The following is a 24,886-nucleotide window of genomic DNA, read 5'->3' as shown; positions in this document are numbered from 1 at the left end:
TTTTCTAATCAAAACCATTTAAACAATTTAAATTCATATCCAAATTTCCAAATTAAATCCAAAATTAAAAAAAAACCCTAATCTAAAATTGAATTGGTAAAAAAAATCCTAATTCAAAATTGCTTTGTGCTCTTGGCTGTTTTTGTGTTTCTCTGGACAACTCTGTTGTTTTTCGCATCTATAGACCGTTACCCTACTTCTTTCTCCTTATTCAAAGTCACTCACTTCAATGAACAATTTAAGTTTGGAAGAGATTTCGAAGTATAGAGGTCAAGCTCAACAAAATTCAATGCAAAATGTTAATTAGATAACATAAAATGGAAAACATGAGATTAATGAATAACAACAACAAAATCATATCTAAAAAAATTAACACAGTTTCTCATTAAAATAACAGTAACTAATCTAACCAAGTTAATTAACCAAAATCAACTAATTAACCAAAATTTATCAGACTTAATAAAAAAAACAAAATCAAAAACTTAGAACGGGACAAAAAAGGGGATAGGGGTGTTACAGCGGCCGTAAATGGAGGAAGTTAGAAAGTGTATTTAGAAAGTGTACAAAATTTTATTTTTTTATTATATATACTTGACATAGATTATATTTCTTATTATTGTTATACCAAATTCGATGGGTTCACTTTTTAAATTTTTATCCTATAAATTTATCATTCATTCAAGGTTTTTTAATGAGGAGTACATGCATATTTCTATCATTTTTTAATTGATATCATTTCTATAATTATTTTTATCGTCTTACAAGCTATTTAAATTAAGAGTACATAAATTATATGTACTATGTATGGTTATTTAATATGTTTTATTGCTAAAATATTTCCTAAAAGTATGATATTGTATTAGGTTGTTATGTTCATTTTATACGGTTAAATAACACAAAATGACTTCTATCTTTTTAACTGTTGTTTTCTATAGTTCTTACGGTTAATTATAAGGTATGAATTTAAATTTGTTTAAATTTTATGAAATAATCTTTTTAGTGATTTTCTTTAGTTATAAATTTTCAGGTATGAATTTTTTTTAGTCTTTACAGGTATGGTTTTTTTTAGTCACATAAATTTATTTGTCTTATACAAAGCTTTTTAAGTAGGAATACATGTATACAAATTTATCATTTATATAAGACTTTTTAATTGAGAGTACAAGCCATTCAAATAAAAAGTACGTGTATTATATGAATTCTACCATTATTTAATGTCTCGTTACTATCATATTTTCTAAAGGTATGATACTATATGCTATGTATGTAATGCATTAATGTTGTTATTATGTTACAAATTCTTAAAATAGAGAGCACATATATATTGTATGTAAATATATTATTATTATTATTATTATTATTATTATTATTATTATTATTATTATTATAAGTTAGGGAGTATATATATCTTTTCTGTACCTGTTATAAATTTAAAAATAAATTTAAACAAATTTTTTATATATTCTTTTTAAGTATTAAAAATTTGGATTATTTTAATTATATTTTTTACAATAATACACATATTTTTTGTAAAATTCGATCAAACTATAATTAAATAAATAATTAATTAAATATAAAAAAATAGTTGAAAAGTTAAACAATCGTAATTTAAAAATTTAAAGATAATATTTAGAATTAGAGAATTTTCTGAATTAAAAAATATAATTTTTTGTGTAAAAATGCTCACCGAAAATTTGACTGCCAATATCAATTTAGATCTGTCCGATACTGTACTTGATAAAATTAATTATGGGTTAAAAAAAGCTAAAAGGTTTCAATATCAACTTTGTCAACACTGAATTCATCCATAAGAAATAATAGATTTATGTTTCACTTAAAAAAATTAGAGCATTTTATTAAAATAAAGAGTAAAATATTGTTTTTGTCCCCAACGTTTGGGGTAAATCTCAAAATTGTCCCTAACGTTTCAATCGTCCTATTTACGTTCCTAACGTTTTTAAATTGACTCAATGTTGTCCTGCCGTTAGGGATCCGTTAACGGCGGGACAAAATTGAGACGATTTTTAAACGTTAGAACAAAAACGATACATAGAAATAAATTTTAATTTTATTTTTCAATAATATCAATTTTTTACTGTACATAGTATTAATTATTTTTAATCATATTTACACTTAATCACCTTATTTTCATTCTAAATAAATTAATTTTTTTTATAATTTTACGCTTAAAGTAATATAATTTTTTTATAAATAAATAAAGTTTATACTTTCATTCTAAATAAATAATGTAATTTTACTTTCATTACTTAATCACATTACTTATATTTTTTTATAGTTTTACACTTTCATTCTAATCACATTACATTATTTATTTAGAATAAAAGTGTAAAATTTATTTATTTATAAAAAAATACATTACTTTAAGTGTAAAATTAAAAAAATAAATTTATTTAGAATAAAAATAAGGTGATTAAGTGTAAATATGATTAAAAATAATTGAATACTATGTACAGTAAAAATTGATATTATTGAAGAATAAAATTACAATTTATTTCTATGTATCGTTTTTGTCCCCAACGTTTTAGTCTTATTTACGTCCCTAATGTTTCAAAATCGTCTCAATTTTGTCCCGCCGTTAATTTTATTAACGGATCCCTAATGGTAGGACAACATTGAGTCAATTTTAAAACGTTAGGAACGTAAATAGGACGATTGAAACGTTAGAGACAATTTTGAGATTTACCCCAAACGTTGGGGACAAAAACAATACTTTACTCTAAAATAAATTTGTTTTAAAGTTAAATTGTATATTCTTAAGTTTTAAATAATAAGCTGTCTTGTAATGTGAGATTGAGATCAATTTAAATTATGTGGTGAAATTTTTGCATTTTATATAACAGATTTTGGTATAATTTTTATTCTATTTTAGAGGTGATGATCTATTATGATGATGAAAACGGAAGAAGAGAAAGAAAAAGAAAGAGAAAAAGTTAAATGAGAAAAGAAAAAAGAATAATGAGGAAGAGAGAAAAAAAGAGAAAAATTGAATAAAAAATGCATATTTATCATAATTTAGTTGGACTTGATTAAATAAAAAAATAGATAAATTAAATTATTAAATTAGCCCCCTAAGTTTGGACATAATTTTATTTTGGTTTTTAACGTTTAAAGTGTCTTATTTGAATTCAAAAAAAGTTTCATTATTTAGCTTCAATGTAGTCTCACCGTGAGATCAAAAGTAAATAATTAACAAAATGTCCTACATGACAGTAGTATAAGAACAAGGTCGATAATCTGAAAAACAAATATAAGATCCAGAGCCACAAAATCAACCATGCATGGATCAATATATTTATTTATAATTTTTTTTACAATTTAAATGAAATATTTTCTATAGAACTAAGGATAATGATAAATAAATGTATTGATGCATCTACGATTAATTTTGTGCCTCTAGAGCATATACCTGTTTTTTAGATTATCGACCTTGTTCTTGTACTGCTGTCATGTAGAACATTCCGTTAATTATTTAACTTTGAGTTTAGGATGGGACTATATTGAAATTAAATAAAACTTTTTCGGGTTCAAATAAAACACTTTAAATTTTAAGGACCAAAACAATTTTATGTCCAAATATAGTGGAATAATTTAATACTTTACTCTAAAAAAATTTGGTTATCTAAAATTATTGTGATAAAATTTAAGCATTAAAAGACATAAATAATTAATCACCAATTTAAACATCAGCAAGAATTCTAATTAAAGTGTGACCATCCACTGAGTTTCAAAAGGAGTTTCATCTAATTATTATTAATTAGTTTATTTATACTATATTTAAAATAAAATATAATTGATAAACTTCGTAATAAAATTGTTAAGCATAATTAGACATGAAATAGTGAATATGTAGTAAAAATAAGTTAAAAATGATAGATCTTATAAACTAATATTCAAAAATGTATATGATGCACAACAAAAGAATATAATGTAGCATATGTAAGAGAGACCGGATATTACTATTTTAAAGAATATTTTATGTTGCAAAAAGAATTATAAGTGGACAAATGAAAATGTGAAAAATACGAAGTTGTATGGATTTTGAGAGAAAATTATAAAGTCATAAAAATAAATATGTCAACTTATGTATTTTCAAATTACTATTCAGATATAATATTTTAAAATAAATTTTCTTGAAGAAATTTACTATTTAAAATTAGAGGTGGTAATAAGATCGATAGGAATATATTTTTATTCTATTTGATTCAGTTTCATTTATGATAGATTGTCTATTTGATTTACTATAAATAGAATAGAATGCGGTGTAAATTTATTTACAGATAAAGTCAGGTGCAGATTTAGAATATATCTTATCTTATTTTATCTGTTCTCTAATATATTATATAATATATATTTAAAAAATTATATGTATAATAAAAAAAATAGGTATTAAATTTAAAATTATTAATTTAGTATGTTTATTTTTTTTATAAAGTTAACCTAAAACAAAAATAAAATTTAAAAATAAAATTTATATATCACAATTTCACAAACCACTAAATAGATTTAGAAACCTTAAGTTAATTTTGCCGTTTCTCAAATTTGTTTGCTCAGAAACCATAAGTTCTTCCTTCTTCCTTTATCGCTGCAATTCCAAGTTTTTTTTTTCTTTAACATTTTATTGTTTTTATTTTTTATTTTATTAATGAGGAATTCTCCACATACAAATATTTTTCCATATAAATTATATAAGTCATTTATTTTTTTTTCTTTCTCTATACCTCCTCTTTTTCTTCTCCTTCTTCTTCTTCTTTTTCCGTGCCTCTTCTTCTTCTTCTTCTTCGTTTTTGAAGTGTTTCATCTTCATCGTCGTGTTTCTCTTCGTTCTTCTTTTGATTTTGCAACATTATATATTTTTTTCTTCTTTATTTGATTTTTTCCTCCCAAAAAGAATTATGAGAATATGAAATAAGAAAATGAAGAAGAAAAAGCAGAGGAGGAGAAAGAAGAAGAATTCTAAATTATGCATAAGGTGTATTTCAATGAATTTTGGGTGTATTTCTGTAACCGTTTGGGTGTATTTCTATAATTGTTTTGGTGTATTTTTGAAGTTCCATTATCTTCAAAATGTTTTCAAAACTTGATTTCATAAACCATGAAAATCGAAAAAAAAAACGAAGCAAGAATACCAATGATAAACGCAGATAAAACAACGAATGAAAAGGCAAAGAGAGAACGCACGAAGAAGATCGAACAAATTTGACAAGAAACTCGTTTACATGGAGGAAGAAGAAGAAGAGTAGGAGAAGAAGAAGGAGAAGAAGAAGGAAGAGGAGGAGGAGGAGAAGGAGGAACGCGAAGCACGCCATGGAAATCGTATATGGGCCAGTGTGCTTTTTGTTAAGTTTCTCCCAACTTATATGACTTGTAAACCAAATGACTTGTATGTGTAGCACTCCTTTTTATTAATATGTATAAAATATGAAATAATTAAATTTTATATTTGCTTAAAAAATTTAATTTTTGTGTGGGTAGAATCGTATAGGATATGATTGAAAACTTTAGGATGCAGATAGGGTTGAGAGATTCTCAATCCGCGAATAGAATAATGTTGAATGTTAAAAAAGTTGTTAACTCGCAGATAAAATTAAGATAGAGTCTAAACCCTATTCTACCTATTGCCAGCCCTAGCCATGTCTTACAATAACCTGTATAAATTCTATCTCACATCAATACGTATATAGTAAAAAATTAAACCTTATTTTAACCGGATGGATATTTATCTCATCCCTACTGTTCCTGAATCCGACCTCATTCCGTCAAAAACTCGTCCTACACAAATAGGAGACAGAATAAATACCTGCGAATTCGAATAATATTGTCATCCCTATTTGAAATTAAAAATTTTTTTTGAATAATTCAATTTAATTGTAAACTAATTATTATTAGTTGCTATTGAAAAATTAATCTTAAAATTAAAGAAAGAATATTAAATAAACATAAAAGTACTTTTAATTAAAAAATAAAAAAACATTTGAAAAATATTTTATTTAATTGGATTGACTACTATTAATTATATATAAAATGAAAATAAAAATAATAAATGAAAGGATTTTATTTTATGAAAAAAAAATTAAAAAAATAAAAGAGAAAGAGGATTAAATGCATAAATGTATAAATGAAGAAAGAGAAAAAAATATGATTAAATACATATCAATTCTGTTATGTTAACAACAGTATTTTTACCAATTCGTGTTTATAATTATGTTTAATAGAAGTGTCTTTGTAAATGTGTCTAATAAAAATATCTTTTTTTATAACTGTGTTTAATAGAAATGTCTTTATAAATGTATTTTCTAAATGTGTCTTTTTATATATATATTTAAAATATAATAATTAATTATTGTTGACACTAAATTAGTAAATAATATATTGGTACCCTATACTTTTTCAATACATATATGCATAAATGAAGAGAGAGACCAAAGTTTATTAGCATGAAAAATGATGTATTATCATCATACAAAAATGCATGAATTACAATACAGTAGTATATATTAACTCACGCATGCATTAAGTTAGTATGAACCCAAGAACACATGAAAATGAACACTCCAACTGTTCTGGCTATACCATATCCAGCTCAAGGACATGTTAATCCCTTGATGATATTTTCACAAAAATTAACTGAGCATGGGTGCAACATCATCTTTGTTAACACTGAATTCATACATGAGAAAGTGGTGAGTTCCATCAATAATAATAATAATAATGGATCATCATCAATAAAATTGGTGGCAATCCCTGATGGCTTGGAACCTGAGGATGATAGAAGCGATTTAGGAGAGTTATGTATCTCTATGTTAAGGACCATGCCCTCTATGTTAGAGAAGCTAATCGAAGATCTTAGATTGAATGAAAGAGTTACAATAAGTTGTGTTGTTTATGATGGGATTATGGGGTGGGCTTCGGAAGTTGCAAAGAAAATGGGAATCAATGGAGCTCTCTTTTGGCCTGCATCGGCGGCTCTCTTTGCGTTGCAGTACAATATTCCCAAGCTTATTGATGATGGAATCATAGATTCTCAAGGTAATATATAATGGCGAATTTTATGGTGACTTTTGTTTGGTGCCTAACTTCTGCCTAAATTATTTTTTATAGTAACTTTAAAATATTTAAAGTTTTTGAACTTTTATACTTTTATACTTTTAAATTTAAAATTAATTATTTTACCTATTTTAGTAATTAGACAATACTTTTTAGACACCATAGCAAACACAGTATATAATATACTTCTATGTGCTTCCTTTATAGTAGAGAAGTACATATATTAAAAAAGAATTAGAGTATATTTTTGTTCTTAATATTTATAATTTTTAAAAATATTTTTAATATTTAATTTTATTCAATTTTATTTTTAATATTTTTATTTATGTCAAAATTATTCTTTAAAAATATTCAGAATAATTTTAATATAAATTGAAAATATTAAAAATAAAATTAAATAAATAAAAAATAGGGCAAAACACTATAATAAACCAAGAAGAAGGAAATTTTACACAAATCAACCAAATAGAAAATTGATTCATAAATCCAACAACGCATATTATTATATAGTTCGAATCAATATGTTTCGAACTAGAATTCTATGTAATTCGAATCAATATGATTCGAATTACTTACACATGCAGACACACTAAATTCGAATCAAGCTTATTCGAATTACACCCACAGTAATTCGAAGCAAGTTGATTCGAATTACACTCACACACGCTTCACATAGTAATTCGAATTGGCCAGATTCGAATTACTCATGATTTAATTTTGCCCATTCTTTTATTAAAAAATTAATAATTGAATAAAAAATTAATAATTAAAAAATTTAAAAAATATATATTTTATTTTATGCATTAAAAAAAAGCTAACAAAATATTTAATTACGAGACTTCTTTAAAATATTAATGAGCTATCAATTCGAATTTCATACAATAATCTTTTGTCCATTTTTAATAGCTCATGAAATTTTTTTTAATAAATTTATTTAAATTATACCACAAAAATATATTTTATTCTATACAAAATAATTTAAAAAAATGGCTTAAAAATGTTAGGGGTACTATAAAAATTTATAATGTTCTAATGACTTGGGACATTAAAGAAATACTCTACATAGTCAATAATAATTTAAAAATTAAAAAAAAATATAGTTATAACCAGTATTTACCTAAATTACTAGAATATTATAAACTTGTATAGTACTCTTAATATTTTTTAAGCCATTTTTTAAAAATTATTTTGCATATAAAATGGCTAAAAATGGCTTTAAATGGCTTAAAATGTCCTTTATTCTATGCAAAACAATTTTAAAAAAGTAGTTTAAAAAATATTAGGAGTACTGTAAAAGTTTGTAATATTCTAGTAGTTTAGGTATATACTAGTTATAACTGTATTTTTTTTAATTTTTAAATTATTATTGACTATGTAGAGTATTTCTTTAATGTCCAAGTCATTAGGATATTACAAATTTTTACAGTACTCCTAACATCTTTTAAGCCATTTTTTAAAATTATTTTGTATAAAATAAAATATTTTTTGTGGTATAATTTAAATAAATTTATTAAAAAAAATTTTCATGAACTATTAAAAATGGGCAAAAGAATATTGTATGAAATTCGAATTGATAGCTCACTAATATTTTAAAGAAGTCTGGTAACTAAATATTTTGTTAATTTTTTTTAATGCATAAAATAAAATATATATTTTTTTAATTATTAATTTTTTAATAAAAGAATGGTAAAATTAAATCATGAGTAATTCGAATCTGACCAATTCGAATTACTATGTGCAACGTGTGTGAGTGTAATTCGACTTGATTCAAATTACTGTGTGTCTGCATGTGTGAGTAATTCGAATCATATTGATTCGAATTACATAAAATTCTAGTTCGAAATATATTGATTCGAACTATATAATAATGTGCGTTGGTGGATTTATGAACCAATTTTCTATTTGGTTGATTTGTGTAAAATTTTCTTCTCCTTGGTTTATTATAGTGTTTTGCCCTAAAAAATATTAAAACAAAATTAAATACTATAGGTATTTTTGTAAAAAATTATAAATATTAAAGACAAAAAAAATATTTTTTATTATATAAAAAATATCTTAAATAAAATCTAATTAGATTTTTAATTTATGTAAATTGTTGCAACGAGTTATGGTTTTCAACTAAATGATGCTAAGCTGCCATGATTTAACTTATAACAAAGAGTGTATAATTTATGGGAAGCCACCACAATTTAACATGTGTCAAAGACAATTTATAAATAACATTGTATTTTGATATTTGATAACAAGCTGTAATTCAAATGGGCTCAAGTCTCACTTCTAATTTTTAGAAAAAAAATAACATTATATTTTTATAAAGTTTAAAACTTTTTATTGTACTCATTACATCTTGTATCTAGTGTGTGTATATATATATATATATATATATATATATATATATACATCAATAATGTTTTTAAAATTTATTTTTGTGATTAATTATTTTAATAAAAAGTATATAAAATAATTCATATACAAATGTATAATAACTAGTTTAATTTTTTTACTTATAATGGTAAATAGAAATTCTTTATTTTGAAATGAATCGAAAAAAGAGTCAATATTTTTTATAACATGTTTCAACATGGCCAACTCGATTTATTTACTTGGTACAACATTCTTTATGAAACTCCGTTCATTAACGAACCACGCATAATTAACTTTCATGTTTTATTTTATCTGGAAATTCATCAGGGTTTCCAACCGCAAAAAGGAGTTTTCAGTTATCACCTAGTATTCGTGAAATGGACACAGGATTAATTTGGTGGACAAATTTCCCAGACTCAGAAACCCAGAGGAAGACGTTTCAATATTTGTTGAGCATCAGAAAAACTCAATATTCCACAGATTGGTGCTTTTGCAACACCACAAATGAACTTGAACATGCAGCATTGTCTTGTTTCCCAAAGCTACTCCCCATTGGGCCATTATTGAAAAGTAATAACAATGAAGATAGCACAACATCATCCTTAGAAGAAGATCTCTCTTGTATGAGTTGGCTTGATAACCACTCAACTGCCTCTGTTCTTTATGTTGCCTTTGGAAGCACCACTCGTTTCAATGAAAAACAATTTGTAGAACTTGCTCTTGGTCTTGACCTCACAAACAAACCCTTTCTTTTGGTTATGCGTCGAGATTTCAAATATGAGTTCAAAGCCCGGAGTCGAGGTAAGATGGTTAGATGGGTGCCTCAACAAAAAGTACTAAGCCACCCTGCTATTGCTTGTTTTGTTAGTCATTGCGGTTGGAATTCTACTATTGAAGCTTTGTCTAATGGGGTGCCATTCTTGTGTTGGCCATATTTTTTGGATCAGTTTCATAACAAATTATACATTTGTGATGACTTGAAAGTTGGGTTGGGACTTGAGGGTGATGAAAATGGACTGATTTCACATGGAGAGATAAAAGTCAAAGTAGAGCAACTTCTTGGTGATGAGAATATCAAATCAAGGTCTCTTGAGTTAAAGGAGAAGTTGAAGAGCAACAATGAAGAAGGAGGTGCATCTAGAGAGAACTTAAGAAAATTTGTTACATGCTTGAAAAAGTAAGAACAAATTGTGCATCCTAATAATTTGTTTCAACCTTTCATGGACTATGTGCATTTGAATAATTTGTATTAACCTTTTTATAGGTTACGTACAATTTAATTAGTACTGAAATGTAACCTTTGTTTAAAAGTTATATTTGAATAATATTAGTTGCAAGTTATTTTATTTATATAATTTGTCTTACTTTTTTTATTTTATCAATATTTTTATTTTATCAATATGTTTGATAGCAACCTTATGCAACCAACCTGGCGTTGTATTTCAAAATTGTGGCATCAGGATGTCTCTTTATAGAAAACACCCACTTACAACCAATAATCTTTGAATTTGGTGGTGGTTGTCTAAGTCTTTGTTCTTATATTCCTCTTGTACAACTTTAAACCAATGAGGAATGGCTATTGTAGCAAAGGCATCCTTGAGAGATTGTTCTAAATTAGTTACCTGAAGGTCTTTCACTTAGAACTACCTGTTTTGACTCGGGTCAGCATTGGGATATTTGGTTTTAGGCTGAATTGGGAGATGTTGATTAGATGGAGCATTTGAAGAGGATGTAGGATGCTCAGGTAGGTGCACCTCAAGTAGGGTAGCAACAGGGTGGGTAGAGGGAGCGTTTTATTCTATCCGATCCGTCTTGCTGTACAACAATTCGCATAGAATCCGTCTCGTTCCTAATTTAAATATAATATAATATTATTAATTATTTACTATATATATATATATATATATCGGGACGGATAAGAGCGGATATTATTTAAATCCGACCCCACCCCGCTAAAAGGCTGGATAAATACCGCGAGTTCAATTAGTATTGCCATCCTTAACCTCAAGGCTTGAATTAGGTGTCTGGCCAGAGGCCAATTGATATATTATTTCTGAAGTTCGTTGAACAAGTTGATTCCTATTTGACTTATCATGAGAAGATAAATGTAAAGATGGACATGGATGCAGGATTGAAGTTAGTTACATTAGAAGTATAAATAGAATTGAATAATTCATTATATGGAAAAGAATATTCATCAAAAGACAATATTTTTTGAAATATGTACCATTAGGAGATAATCGGATAAATATTTGTATTTCTTTATTTTTTTTGTTCAGATAGATTGGACGGCTTCTAATTGGACGGCTTCTAATTTTAAGTATTACATCACAAATTCACTCACACTACACACTCACACATCCAACACTTAAGAGTTTCTATCCACTACTTAATTTTCACCAAAAGATTGCAAGTCTTCTGTAAAATTTTTGAAAAAACCTACTTTGTAGAAATTTTCTTTTCAACTATTAGTAGAAATCGAAAATAAAATTTTTTATTTGATATAATACTTTATTACTGAAAAGTCTCCTTGTCAATTTATAACTTTATATCGGCATTCATTGATTGCGAGATTGTAACTAACATTCAAACTTGTAAATATTTTTATTTCAATATATACTTATACTATCTTAGTAGGTAGATAACATGCGCCAACGCGGTTACCAAATATATGTACTTGGAAAAGCATCAGAAACATGAGTGTTCCAACTGTGCTATTTTTAACATTAATTTTTTGAACAATTTTAGTAATTTGTCCTACTAAAAGTTATTTATTTATTTTGATATTTTTAATATATTAAATATATAAAAATTCAAAAAGATTTATTAGTATATTCTTAAAATGTATCTTTAAAATATAAGATAGTTAATTTTTTTATATATGATAAAATAACTTATTGATAACTGAATTTGTTGCTCTTTTAACAAAATTTTGTGTAGTTGCTGTTGAATTGTTTTCTTTTAACTCTACAAATTCTAACTTTATTAGTTAAACGAGAATATATAAACTTAAAAGAGAACATTCTCAAGGGTTGTAGGAACAAATTTTAATCGAATGTTTTTAAAGTGACAATTTTGATATTTATGATAAATGAATTGATTTAAAGTTAAAATTTGTATTAAAGCTAACCTCATTTTAGAATGATGATATTATTTTGATGAAAAATTAATAAAATTTTATTATTTGTATAATTAGTTTGATAAAACTAATAAAAATAATATAAAATTTAAATTGAATTAAGACTAAATATTAAAATGATAAATCTTATATTTAGTCTCAAATCACTATTATTTTTTCTAGTTGCGTAACATTATCAATCAGGATCTCGCTAGAGAGACAATGGACTATTGGATACTAAACATCTTTTTAAAAGCTTAAATTGATTTTGGAATTCACCAAGGATCGAAAACTTTTGGATCTAGAGCTCTAATAACATATCATGATATCACTCATTCTAGAAACTTCAGCTGATGGGAAAAGGTAACATTAATGATTATATCTCTAATACTCCATAAATCTCTATTTTACACATTGTACAAATATTTCATTAGTTCCTCGTACTTTCTCTATCAATAATTAAGGCTTTGGAGGCTTGAATTAGCAACATGCTTAAAAGTCTCCTTGTGAATTTATATCCACAATCATTCAAAAATCAAAACAGGTCCCCATAACCACAATTTTCAATCTTAATAATGGCAGATCAGATTGAACTGAAGGACACTCCAACGAGAAGCAATAAATTAAAACGTGGTCCACATCGTAAATAATCTGCTAGTGTCCTTCTCAAGGATAAAAAACACATATTCAAACTTATTTTAAATATATGCATATAGCAAATATAAGTAGTTGGAAAACTCTTAAGAAACTAGAAGAGCTAGATCAAAATGAGTGTTCCAACTGTGCTAGTTTTACCATTACCAGCTCAAGGACATGTCAACCCAATGATGATCTTCTCGCAAAGATTGGCTGAAAATGGTTGCAATGTCATCTTTGTCAACACTGAATTCATCCATAAGAAGGTGCTGAGTTCCATGGGGAATCAAGAAGGCGGCGGTGTTAACGGAGAATCGCCGATAAAGTTGGTGTCAATCCCGGATGGATTAGGACCTGATGCAGACAGAAAGAATATCAGGGAACTATTTGATTCTATATTCAATAACATGCCTGCTATGCTTGAGAGGCTTATTGAAGATCTTAGATTGAAAGATGGTATCATAGTAAGCTGCGTAGTTGCTGACTCAGCTATGGCAGGAGCATTGAAAATTGCAAGCAAGATTGGAATCAAAGGAGTTGTGTTCTATCCTGCATCAGCAGCTATGTTAGCCTTGCAGTGTAGCATACCAAAGCTTATTGATGATGGGATCATAGACTCTAATGGTAACAATGTTATCGCATTTCAAATTTCACTAATCAAACCTGTTTGTAACCTTTTTGGGGTTTGTTTAGCTTTTGTTTTCAATACAAGAAATGAATTTTGTTTTAATTATTAGAACTTAGAAGGTTTCTGCCATTTATTTATAAGATTGCAACGAACCGGGAGGTAATTTTAAAACTTAAACCACCAAACATTTTGGATAAAAAAGTATGTTGTAATTTTCTTAGTTTGACAAAATTTTAATCATATTAATAGATATAGTTAACATTTGAAACTTATTTTAAAAGTTACAATAACATTAATAGAAATTAAATGTTTAGGTATTTTTAAAATTTCTTACTAATATTAGAAATACAAAATTATGGTTTATCTTTAATATTGTCTAGATATTGGGAAGAAAATATTGAATTTAATAAAATATTACTTTTTTTATTTTTTCTTATAAAATCCTAAAAATTATTATTATTATTATTATTATTATTATTATTATTAGAGTAAAATATTATTTTTGTCTTTATCGTTTGAGCTAAATCTCAAAATTATCCTAACTGTTACATGAGAAAACATGTAAAGTAACTTGTTAGAATAGTTAGTAGCCGAGTTAGTTGTAAATAATAGTTAGTTAGGAGACTAATTGTTATTATTTAAGAGTTGTAGCAAGCTGTAAAAGTCAGTTAGAAACCCAATTCAATAAAATCAGTTTTGAGACTGTGAGAGAACTCCGATTTCCTCTCTGGTCACAATTTTCTCATCTTGTGAAGTTCTTCCAGTCCCTTCCTGAATGCTTCACCATTTTAACATGGTGCGGTGAGCGTGGAAAGAAAAAATCATTGAGGAATTGAACTTCAAAAAGGATGAATCGGCAGGAATTTCGTTAAATTTCACTATTGTTGGATTTTTCCCTCCCCTTTCTGAATCTTCTTTCATTCTTCATCTTCTTTCTTCTTCTACTACTATTTTCTTGTCTTCCTTTTGAGACTCAAATGATAGAGACTAATGAGATCTTTGTTGTTTGAACAAGATTCAAAGATTCAGGTAACCATTTTCGATTAACGAGTCTTGGGAAGAACATTACACAATTGATTGCGAATTCTAGCGTCAGTCGCAAATGGCATCAAAGGCGAATCCAACAATCGGTCTGCAAACGCTGAGAAATCTTCTAAATCAGCTAAATCAGATGCAGTCGAATTCAAAATGGAACCAGCAGAATCCAGCTTTAGATCTGGTAAGTCCGTATTTCTTGCATCTTTAGAAAATTCAGGGACAGCCCTAATTCCTATTGCATTAGAGCACAACAATTATCAAGTATGGGAGAGAGCAATATGGAGAACGTTGAAAGGAAAGAACAAGATCAGGTTTATAGATGGTTCACTTCAGCGACCAACACAAGAAGATTCACTGTTTGATGCATGGGAGAGATGCAATACATTCGTAGTTTCGTAGATTAATCACTCATTGAGTCTTAACATAGCTAAAAGTGTCCTTTGGATCAACTCAGCGGAAGAACTATGGAGCGAACTGAAACAACGTTACTGCCAAGGAGACATGTACAAGATTGTTGAGTTGGAAGAAGAGATGTTTGCAAGCAAGCAAGGAAAACTATCGTGACAGATTATTACACGCAATTGAAAACAATCTGGGAAGAACTAGAGAACTTTCATCCTGTACCAAACTGTTCAAGATGCATTAATATGTGCACTTGCAAGCTTAGTATCATGAGGAATTACAGAGAAGAATCCCATGTGGTAAGGTTCTTGAGAGGATTAAGTGATCAATTCGCCACTGTGAGATCACAAATCATGCTGATGAAGCCAATGCCGAAGCTAGAATCTGTGTTTGCCTCTATTTTACAGCAAGAAAGACAACTAAATATGCCTGAAACCCTAGACAACAATGCACTGATGATGAATGCAACAAGCAGTAGTGCAAACTCAAGAAGTGAGGTTAATAATGGCAATATGAGAGGCAGAGGAGGAAGAGGTCAAAAACAGTGCACCTACTGTGGAAAATTAGGGCACTTAATTGACGTATGCTACAAGAAGCATGGATATCCTCCTAATCTCAAGAACAATCAAAGCTCATTCAACAACATAGTTGCTGAAGATGATGATGAAGACAGCAACATGCAGATGCAATCCCAAAAAGAAATAGATGATAGGTCTGAGCCTTATTTTGCTTTGGAGCAGAGGGAAGCATTTCTTGCTCTTCTGCAAAACCAAGAATCTTAGCCAAGGCATATCATCAATCAGATTAGCACCACTACTCTCTCGTCCAACAAATGTATATCCTATATCATGTCACTTTCTGTTTTTAGCCCAAGATCCTGGGTCATTGACTCAGGTGCTACAAACCATGTAGCTTACTCACACAAATCCTTCCACTGAATTTATAAAATTAACCATGTGATCATTAACATGCCTGATGGAATTAGAACAATTGCAACACTAGCAGGAAATGTCATTTTTCATAATAATTTACAATTGTTTAATGTGTTTTATATTCCAACTTTTAAATTCAATTTGATATCAATTTCAAAATTAACTCTGGATTCAGAATGTCAATTGATTTTTGATGAAAATGGCTGTGCAATCCAAGAAAAGAAAACATTAAAGATAGTTGGTGTAGCTAAACAACGAAGTGGATTGTATGCATTTGAAAATCTTCAACCTGTTCTAGCTAGCTAACATTCTGCATTATGGCATCTTAGGTTAGGCCATTTGCCAAATCATAGAATAAAGGTGATACAAGGGGCATACACTGATTTACAATTTTCTAGTTGTAATAAGCCATGTGACTCTTGTCACTATGCAAAACAAAAGAGAACTTTCTTTGTACCAAGAATTACACAAAGTAAGAAAAAATTTGATGTTGTGCATATTGACATTTGGGGTCCAATAAACACTGTATCAATTTTTGGTTTTAAGTACTTCTTAACGATAGTAGATGATAAAAGTAGATTCACTTGGATTTACTTCATGAAAGGAAAAAGTGAAGCTGCTGAATTAGTTAAAATTTTGTCAAATTAATTGAAACTCAATTTGGTATCACTATTAAGAAGATTAGAACAGATAATAGACCTGAATTTAAGCTTAATGCTTTCTATGCACTAAGGGGAATCATACATCAAACATCATGTGTTGAGACGCCTCAACATAATAGAATAGTTGAGAGGAAGCATCAACATATTTTAGAAATAACAAGAACACTGATGTTTCACTCCAACTTGCCCAAGAAATTTTGGAATTATGCTGTGGCACATTCAGTTCACTTGATGAATAGAATTTCCAGCAGTATTTTAAAAAAATGTCTCACCATATCAATTGTTGTATGATAAACAGCCAGATATTTCATATCTCAGAATCTTTGAATGTTTGGTATATGCATTTACACTAGTGAATCATAGAAGAAAACTAGATAAGAGGGCTAAAAAGTGTGTCTATCTTGGTATAAAGGAGGGAGTTAAAGGGCACTTACTGTACGATCTTAGCAGTAGAGATATCTTCATTTCAAGAAACACTATTTTTTATAAATTTGTTTTGCCTTTTACAATACAAGAAACTATACAAAATGAGAAAGTTGAGCATGAAACATATCTAGATTTTTGCATACATGATTTACATACATTTGATGATCCTTTGTGCATTGAGATTCAAAAATCACACACACAACAAACTGCATCTGGGACCTCACCTTTAGATCATGCACCATCAGCATCCTCTCATACCAATATTCCTATTCAATCTTCACACACTCTCACTATGCAACCATTAAGAAGGTTTACTAAGGAGACAAAAAAATCAGCATACCTTGTTGATTTTCAATGCATGACTACTTCATCAACTCTATTAGCTACACCAGATTTCAGCACAACTCATCCTTCACAATGTCTTCATGAAAAATTTTTTGAACATCAGTTTGACATTATTCATGACTTGAAACAAATTTTTTTTGAACATTCCACCCTGCTATTTTTTGAATCCGCAATACCAGATTCAACTTTACCCCTCATTCCATTATGTCCATCCTCTATTGAATTTGTCAATCAAACCACCTTCCAGCCAATACACACTGAACCTAAATGCTATGCTGAGGCTATCACTAATCCAAAATGGCAAGAAGCGATCAATGTGGAGTTAAATGCTCTAAAAGAAAATAAGACTTGGATTCTAACACCTCTTCCAGCTGGAAAAAGAACTGTAGGTTGCAGATGGGTGTTTAAATTGAAGCTCAATGCTGATGAAACGGTGGAACACCACAAGATCAGATTAGTGGCACAGGGCTTCACCCAGATAGCTGGGGTGGACTATCTTAAAACATTAAGCCCTGTTGTAAAAATGGCAACCCTTCGAATCTTGCTTGTGATTGCAGTAGTCAAAGGCTGGTTCGTGCATCAATTGGATGTTAACATGGCCTTTTTACACGGGAATCTTGCTGAAGAGGTTTATATGAAGCCTCCTCCTAGACTTTCCCTCTCTGACCCGGGACTGGTATGCAAGTTAGATCACTCCCTTTATGGCTTAAAACAAGCCAGTAGGCAGTGGAACACTAAGCTCACTTCCACTCTTCTTTCGATTGGTTACTGTCAGTCTCGAAGTGACTATAGCCTTTTCACCAAATCTATAGACTCTGGTTTCACAGTTATACTAGTATATATTGATGACCTAATTATTTCAAGAGATGACATGGCAGAAATCACTTTTATCAAAAGCATTTGCATCATTTGTTCAAGATCAAAGACATTGGTGAACTCAAGTTCTTTCTTGGCTTGAATGTGATTTGAAGCAAGAGGGGGATCATGGTGAGTCAAAAGAAATACTGCCTCGATCTCTTGAAGGATTATAACCTACTAAATGCCAAGTCAACAGCAACACCAATGGACTACACCATCAAATTGAGCAATACTTCAGGAAATCAGTTGCTGTCCAATACTGAGTATAGGAAGCTGATTGGAAAATTGATCTATTTGACTAATAATAGGCCAAAAATTGGATATGTTGTTGGGAGACTAAGTCAATACTTGGATTGTCCCACAAACATACACTTTGAAGCAGCGTTGAGAGTTTTGAGATACTTAAGAGGAACACTGACAAAGGGGTTGATGTTTGCAGCTGACACAGATTTAACACCCACTGGTTTTTCAGACAGCAATTGGGGCACTTATTCAGATACAAGGAGATCAACCTCTGGCTATTGTTTTTTCATTGGCACTTCAATTGTGTTCTAGAAAAGTAAGAAACAGAGTACGGTTGCTAATTCTTTATGTGAGGCTAAATATAGGGCCCTAGCAATGGCCATGCGGGAGGCACAGTGGATCACTTATGTGCTGCAAGATCTGAGAGTAAAGCTGAAAAAACCCATTGGGATATACTGTGATAGTCAATCGGCATTGCATATTATCGCTAATCCTGTATTCCATGAGAGAACCAAATATATAGAAATGGATTGTCACATTGTGAGAGACAAATGGTAAGAGCAAGTCACAAAGCTGCTACCCATCTCCACCCACAATCAAGTGGCAAACATATTGACAAAAGTGTTGGCTCCCAATCAGTTTCAATAATGTTTGAGCAAGATGAGAATGATGGAAAGCATCAATTCTAGCTTGAGAGGAGGTGTTACATGAGAAAACATGTAGAGTAATTTGTTAGAATAGTTAGTAACCGAGTTAGTTGTAAATAATAGTTAGTTAGAAGGCTAATTGTTGTTATTTAAGAGTTGTAGCCAGCTGTAAAAATCAGTTAAAAATTCAATTCAATGAAATCAGTTTTGAGACTGTGAGAGAACTCTAATTTTCTCTCTGGTCACAATCTTTTCATCTTGTGAACGCTTCAGCATTTCAACATTAACGTTTTAAATATTCTATTTAAGCTTCTAATATTTTAAAAATGTTATAATGTTATTCTACCATCAACTCTATTAACAATTTTGTAATAAAAATATATAGGTGAACATTATAATCTACTACAACAAATTGATTTCATATTATTACTAACGGTAAAAAAATAAAAAATTAAGTAAATAAAGAAAAATAACACGATCATATTAGAGAGCAAAATGTAATTAGAGTTTTGTATTACTACTTACTAGTGTTATTTTTTTAATTTTTTTATTTTTTATTAATAATAATATGAGATCAGTTTGGCATAGTGGGTTATAACGTTTACGTATGTATTTTTATCACAGAATTATTAACAAAGTTGATAGTAAGATAACATTGTAATATTTTTAAAACATTAAAATTTAGTCCAAACATATACTTACTATTATTATTATTATTATTATTATTATTATTATTATTATTAAGGTAAAATAATACCTAGCTAAAATTTCATATTGATGTTGAAAATTGTGATGCATTCATTGAGGTAATGCACATCACATTATGAACACTGTTTTGAAACTGCAGGGTTGCCAGTCACACAAAAAACGTTTCAATTATCACCAAGTTTTCCACACATGGACACAGGATCCATATGGTGGGCAAAAGGGGCTGACTCTGGATTTGGGAATGTGATATTCAACAATATTGTTCATGGCATGCAAACAATGGAATTGACAGAGTGGTGGTTTTGTAACTCCACACCCGATCTTGAACCACAAGCATTCTCCTATGTACCAAAGTTATTGCCAATTGGTCCATTATTGAGAAGCCATGATGACAATCAAGGTGTATCTGAAAGATCATTGGGACAGTTCTTGGAAGAAGATCTGTCTTGTATAAATTGGCTTGATCAACAACCTCATGCTTCTGTCATATATCTTGCTTTCGGAAGTCTCACTCATTTTGATAAAAAACAATTCACAGAAGTGGCTCTTGGACTTGAACTCACTAATAGACCATTTCTTTGGGTTGTGCGTCAAGATTCCAATTGCAACCCCCATGAATTTAAGGGGAATCAAGGTAAGATAGTCGAATGGGCTCCTCAACAGAAAGTGTTAAGTCACCCTGCCATAGCTTGTTTTGTTAGTCATTGCGGTTGGAATTCGACTATAGAAGGTTTGTCCAATGGAGTCCCCTTCTTGTGTTGGCCATGTTTTGGTGACCAATTCTTTAACAAAACATACATTTGTGATGAGTTGAAAGTTGGATTAGGATTTGATTTAGATGAAAATGGATTGATCTCACGTGAAGAGATAAAAGTGAAAGTGGATAAAGTGCTTAGCGATGAGAAGATAATATCAAATGCTCATGTGTTAAAAGAGAAGCTGCTGAACACCATAAAAGATGGAGGAAGGTCTTGTGAGAATATAAACAAGTTCATGAAGTGGTTGAAAGAATTAAAGATTTAGATTTGCTCAGATGAATAATAATTGAAAAGAGCCTGTGATGTTTTCTAAGTTGGGTTTGCTTATTATTATTACTCCACCGTTTTGGTGTTGAGTTGTAATAATTATTATATATTATAAACAAAGAAGGCATTATTCTTCTATCTATGGGAATATAGGATTGCAATGTGCTCAATATACAATTATGGGTGAAAATAAGTCAAGTTAGATATGCTATATAGTTTATTGGCTTGAATTTGGTTTATAATTTGTTATAAACTTTTTTAAGTATTAAACCACATTTACAACTTGTTAAAAAATTTATTGCAAATTTAATGTTTACAAAAAATTTTAAATTTTTAAAATATTTAAAATATACAAAAATATTTATAATAAAATATAATAACTTTAAAATATTTAATAACTATTAATGTTAAAAAATTATTTACATATTATTTATATTTTAATATATTTAAATAAATTTGACTCGCTAATAAAACTAACTAATGGATTTAGACCTAATCTATTAATATTGAAACTTTTATAATAATTTGAGTTTGTGTCTATTTTATGATAAGTCAAACCATATCAAACTAAATATAAAATAGATTGTAGACACAGACCTAACCTATTTCCACTCTAAATATACAAGAGTTTGTAGATTTAACAAAAAAAAAAACACAAAAACCTATCGAAAATGGTTTTAGATGGTCAATTGCATCATCAAATGTGGTTGTGTATGTATACAATTACAAACGATCATGACCAATGGCGTCTCTTGTGAAATAACATCTTTTCTTATGTAGCACATTTATTACGTGCTTCAAATGTTCGTGATATGAAGAGTTTAAGTGTTATTTAAAAGATGTTAATTTATATTTTCAGAATGTTTTAATTTAATTTAATGTATTTTGATTTTTGTTTATTTAATTACTAGATTAGACCTTATGTTTATAGATTTTAAGATTTTTATATTTTAACCTAATAAGAAGTTATAAATACCTCATAAACTATAATAGTTATAATACAGAATGATTTAAAAATTTAAAAACCTTTTTGGTTTCGTACCGAAACCATAGTGTGGATAAAAGAGGGACTCCTCAACCTCAATTGTCCACATCATGGTTTCATTATGAAACAAAAAAAGGGATTTTAAAACCTCTAAATAATTCTATATTACGACTACCATAGTTTATGGGATATTTATAACCTCTTATTAGGTTAAAATATGAAAATCCTAAAATCTATAAATATAAGGTCTAATCTAATAATTAAATAAACAAAATCAAAATATATCAAATTAAATTGAAATATTTTAAATATATAAATTAATATCTTCTAAATAACATTTAAACTTTTTATATCACAAATATTTAAAACACGTATCAACATTTATTATTTCCAATTCTGAAGTTACTATTGGCAATTTCTGACAAAGGGGGACACTCTTTCAGTCTTTCTCATACATAAATGCTTGTTGGGTCTTGCATGATAGAAGCCCCAAGGTGATTAGGTTATCCATAGTGAACAGGAATAATTTTGTTTGTATGAATGCAAAAATATGCATAACCACTTATCTTTTTATGTATAATAATGTATAGAATTTACAAACTAAGAAAAATGAATGATTATGAATATTTTTGTAGCATTAAGTTTTTCTTACTTTTATAGAAGAATAGCGTAACAAATTATTGCAATTTTTTCATCTTCTTTCCTTGTTGGTGGTTGCTAGCTAGAATTTACCGTTTCTCATATTTTTTAACATTTGTTGTAGCTTTTAATAAGCACGATGTGCAAAGTTAAATAATTAACAGAATATCTTATATAACAACAATACAAGAATAAGATCGATAATTTGGAGAATAAGTACAAGTTTTAGAGGCACAAAATCAACCGTGGATGTATCAATATATTTATTTAGAATTAAGTATAATTTTGGTCCCTAACGTAGAGGCCGAAAATTTATTTCGTCCCTGACCTTTTTTTCGCTACAAAATAGTCCTAAAGGTTTAATTTAATTTTAAAACCGTCCTTCGGACCAAAATGCCTCTTCCTCTTCTTCCCCAAAATCAAGTAGAAGCAGAAGCACAAGTAGAAACAGAAACAAAACTAGAACCAGAAACAACAACAATAAATCAACAATGTAATCAAGCAAAAACAGAAGCAGGACAACAACAACAACAATGACAACAATGAATCAACAATGAATTAACAATGGAATCAAGTAGATGTAGGAGCAGGAGAAGAAACAGAAGCAGGAGTAGAACAACAACAACAACAACAATAAAACAATATAATCAATCAGAAGCAAAAGCAACCAAAAGCAACAATAATAAAAAATCAACAACATAATAGAAGTAAAAGCAGAATGAAAGCAAAAGCAAAAGAAGAATGGAAGCAGAAGCAGAAGCTGGCGAGCCTCCCGAAACCACCATCACAACGCCGATCCGCCGTCACAACGCCGCAGCCCTTTTCTTCTTCTCTCTTTGCGCTACCCTAGCGCCGCCGTCCCAGCGTGACCTCTTCTCCTCCCTCGGCTCACCACCGTCACAGCGCGACCTCTTCCCCTGTTCTTGCATCAAACCAAAACCCACCGCCATCAAGCACCTCCGCCGAGTCCAGAGGAGCAGCGACGAGATCCAGCCACCGAACGACGACGAGCAGCGGCGGCCCTGTTCTTAGCTCAAACCAGAACCCACTGCCATCGAACAATCCGAACCCAGAGGAGCAGCAGCGAGATCCAGCCACCGAACGACGACGAGCAGCGGCGGCGAATTGGAGCAGCTAGATCCTTCTCCTTTCCCCTGCGAATCCCTTCCCCATTTTCCCCTCCCCCATTTCCCCCCTTATTCAACAACGTTTTTGTTTTTTTTTTTAATATAGTTAAGGGTATTTTTAGAATAAAAATTAAAAATTTGATAAAAATGACGATTTTAAAATAAACTAGAACCTTTGGGACCATTTTATAGCGAAAAAAAAGTCGAGGACGAAATAAATTTTCGACCTTTACGTTAGGGACCAAAATCGTATTTAATCTCATTTATTTATCATTCTTTTTAGTTCTATAGAAAATATTTCATTTAAATTATAAGAATGATAAATAAATCCATTGATGCATCCACAGTTGATTTTGTACCTATTGAGTTTAATTTGTACCTGTTCTTCATATTATCGATCTTGTTCTTGTACTGCTCTCATGTAGGACATTCCATTATTTATTTAACTTTGACCTTACGATATGACTAAATTGAAGTTAAATAAAATTTTTTTAAATTCAAATAAGACACTTTAAATTTTAAAGACCAAAATAAAATTACGCCCAAATAGAACAAATTTAATACTTTACCAGAATTTAAAAAGGGGTAAAGTTGCCATTATTGAACATTTTAGGGGTAATAGTTAGTGGAAGAAAAACCCCTCGCTCGTTGTATACCTTCAATTTAGTGTGGTACAAATACTATTGCTTTCTTAAATCCCATGTCCTTTTTTGTATTTGTCTTTGAATTAATACACAAATTGATTCTTAAAATTATATTCGTATTTTAATCTGGTCTTTGAAATTTTAATTTATTATTTCGTCTACCATCTTAATTTACTCAAAGTTAACACCTATAAATTCCTTAAGGTATTTTATTACTCAAATTCAAGGAGAATTCTTTAATGGAGAAAGTGGTTTAAAGACTATCATCTATAATTCTTAGCAATTCAAGTATTAAATGGACGGTTGAGATTCAAATTTTATTTTTATAATTTCATAATAAATATATTTATATTTTTTATATTTAAAAAAATATTATTTGATTTTCTTATATTCC

The 24,886-nt window shown here is 29.1% G+C and overlaps 2 protein-coding genes across 2 annotated transcripts; both read left to right on the top strand.

Moving 5' to 3' along the window:
* The first annotated feature begins 6,563 nt into the window (after positions 1–6,563).
* On the top strand, positions 6,564–10,610 carry LOC130957671 (UDP-glycosyltransferase 83A1-like). The gene is made up of 2 exons (XM_057884518.1): positions 6,564–7,047; positions 9,757–10,610. The coding sequence occupies exons 1-2, from the start codon at positions 6,564–6,566 to the stop codon at positions 10,608–10,610; spliced, it is 1,338 nt and encodes a 445-aa protein (XP_057740501.1).
* A 2,587-nt stretch (positions 10,611–13,197) lies between these two features.
* LOC130957955 (UDP-glycosyltransferase 83A1-like) lies at positions 13,198–21,274 on the top strand. The gene is made up of 2 exons (XM_057884818.1): positions 13,198–13,807; positions 20,212–21,274. The coding sequence occupies exons 1-2, from the start codon at positions 13,315–13,317 to the stop codon at positions 21,093–21,095; spliced, it is 1,377 nt and encodes a 458-aa protein (XP_057740801.1). The 5' UTR covers positions 13,198–13,314; the 3' UTR covers positions 21,096–21,274.
* The last annotated feature ends 3,612 nt before the right edge of the window (positions 21,275–24,886 follow it).

This window comes from Arachis stenosperma, chromosome 10 (genome assembly GCF_014773155.1).
Source record: "Arachis stenosperma cultivar V10309 chromosome 10, arast.V10309.gnm1.PFL2, whole genome shotgun sequence".
NCBI classification, from domain to species: Eukaryota; Viridiplantae; Streptophyta; class Magnoliopsida; order Fabales; family Fabaceae; genus Arachis; species Arachis stenosperma.
Note: the sequence above shows the minus strand (reverse complement) of the source record. Positions and strands in the feature narration are given on the sequence as shown.

Bases quoted from the DNA above. Each gene is read 5' to 3' on its own strand.
- LOC130957671 (XM_057884518.1), top strand. From the start codon at position 6,564: ATGAACACTCCAACTGTTCTGGCTATACCATATCCAGCTCAAGGACAT. The intron at 7,048-9,756 runs GTAATATATAAT...GAAATTCATCAG, and splicing joins TGGAATCATAGATTCTCAAG to GGTTTCCAACCGCAAAAAGG.
- LOC130957955 (XM_057884818.1), top strand. From the start codon at position 13,315: ATGAGTGTTCCAACTGTGCTAGTTTTACCATTACCAGCTCAAGGACAT. The intron at 13,808-20,211 runs GTAACAATGTTA...TTGAAACTGCAG, and splicing joins TGGGATCATAGACTCTAATG to GGTTGCCAGTCACACAAAAA.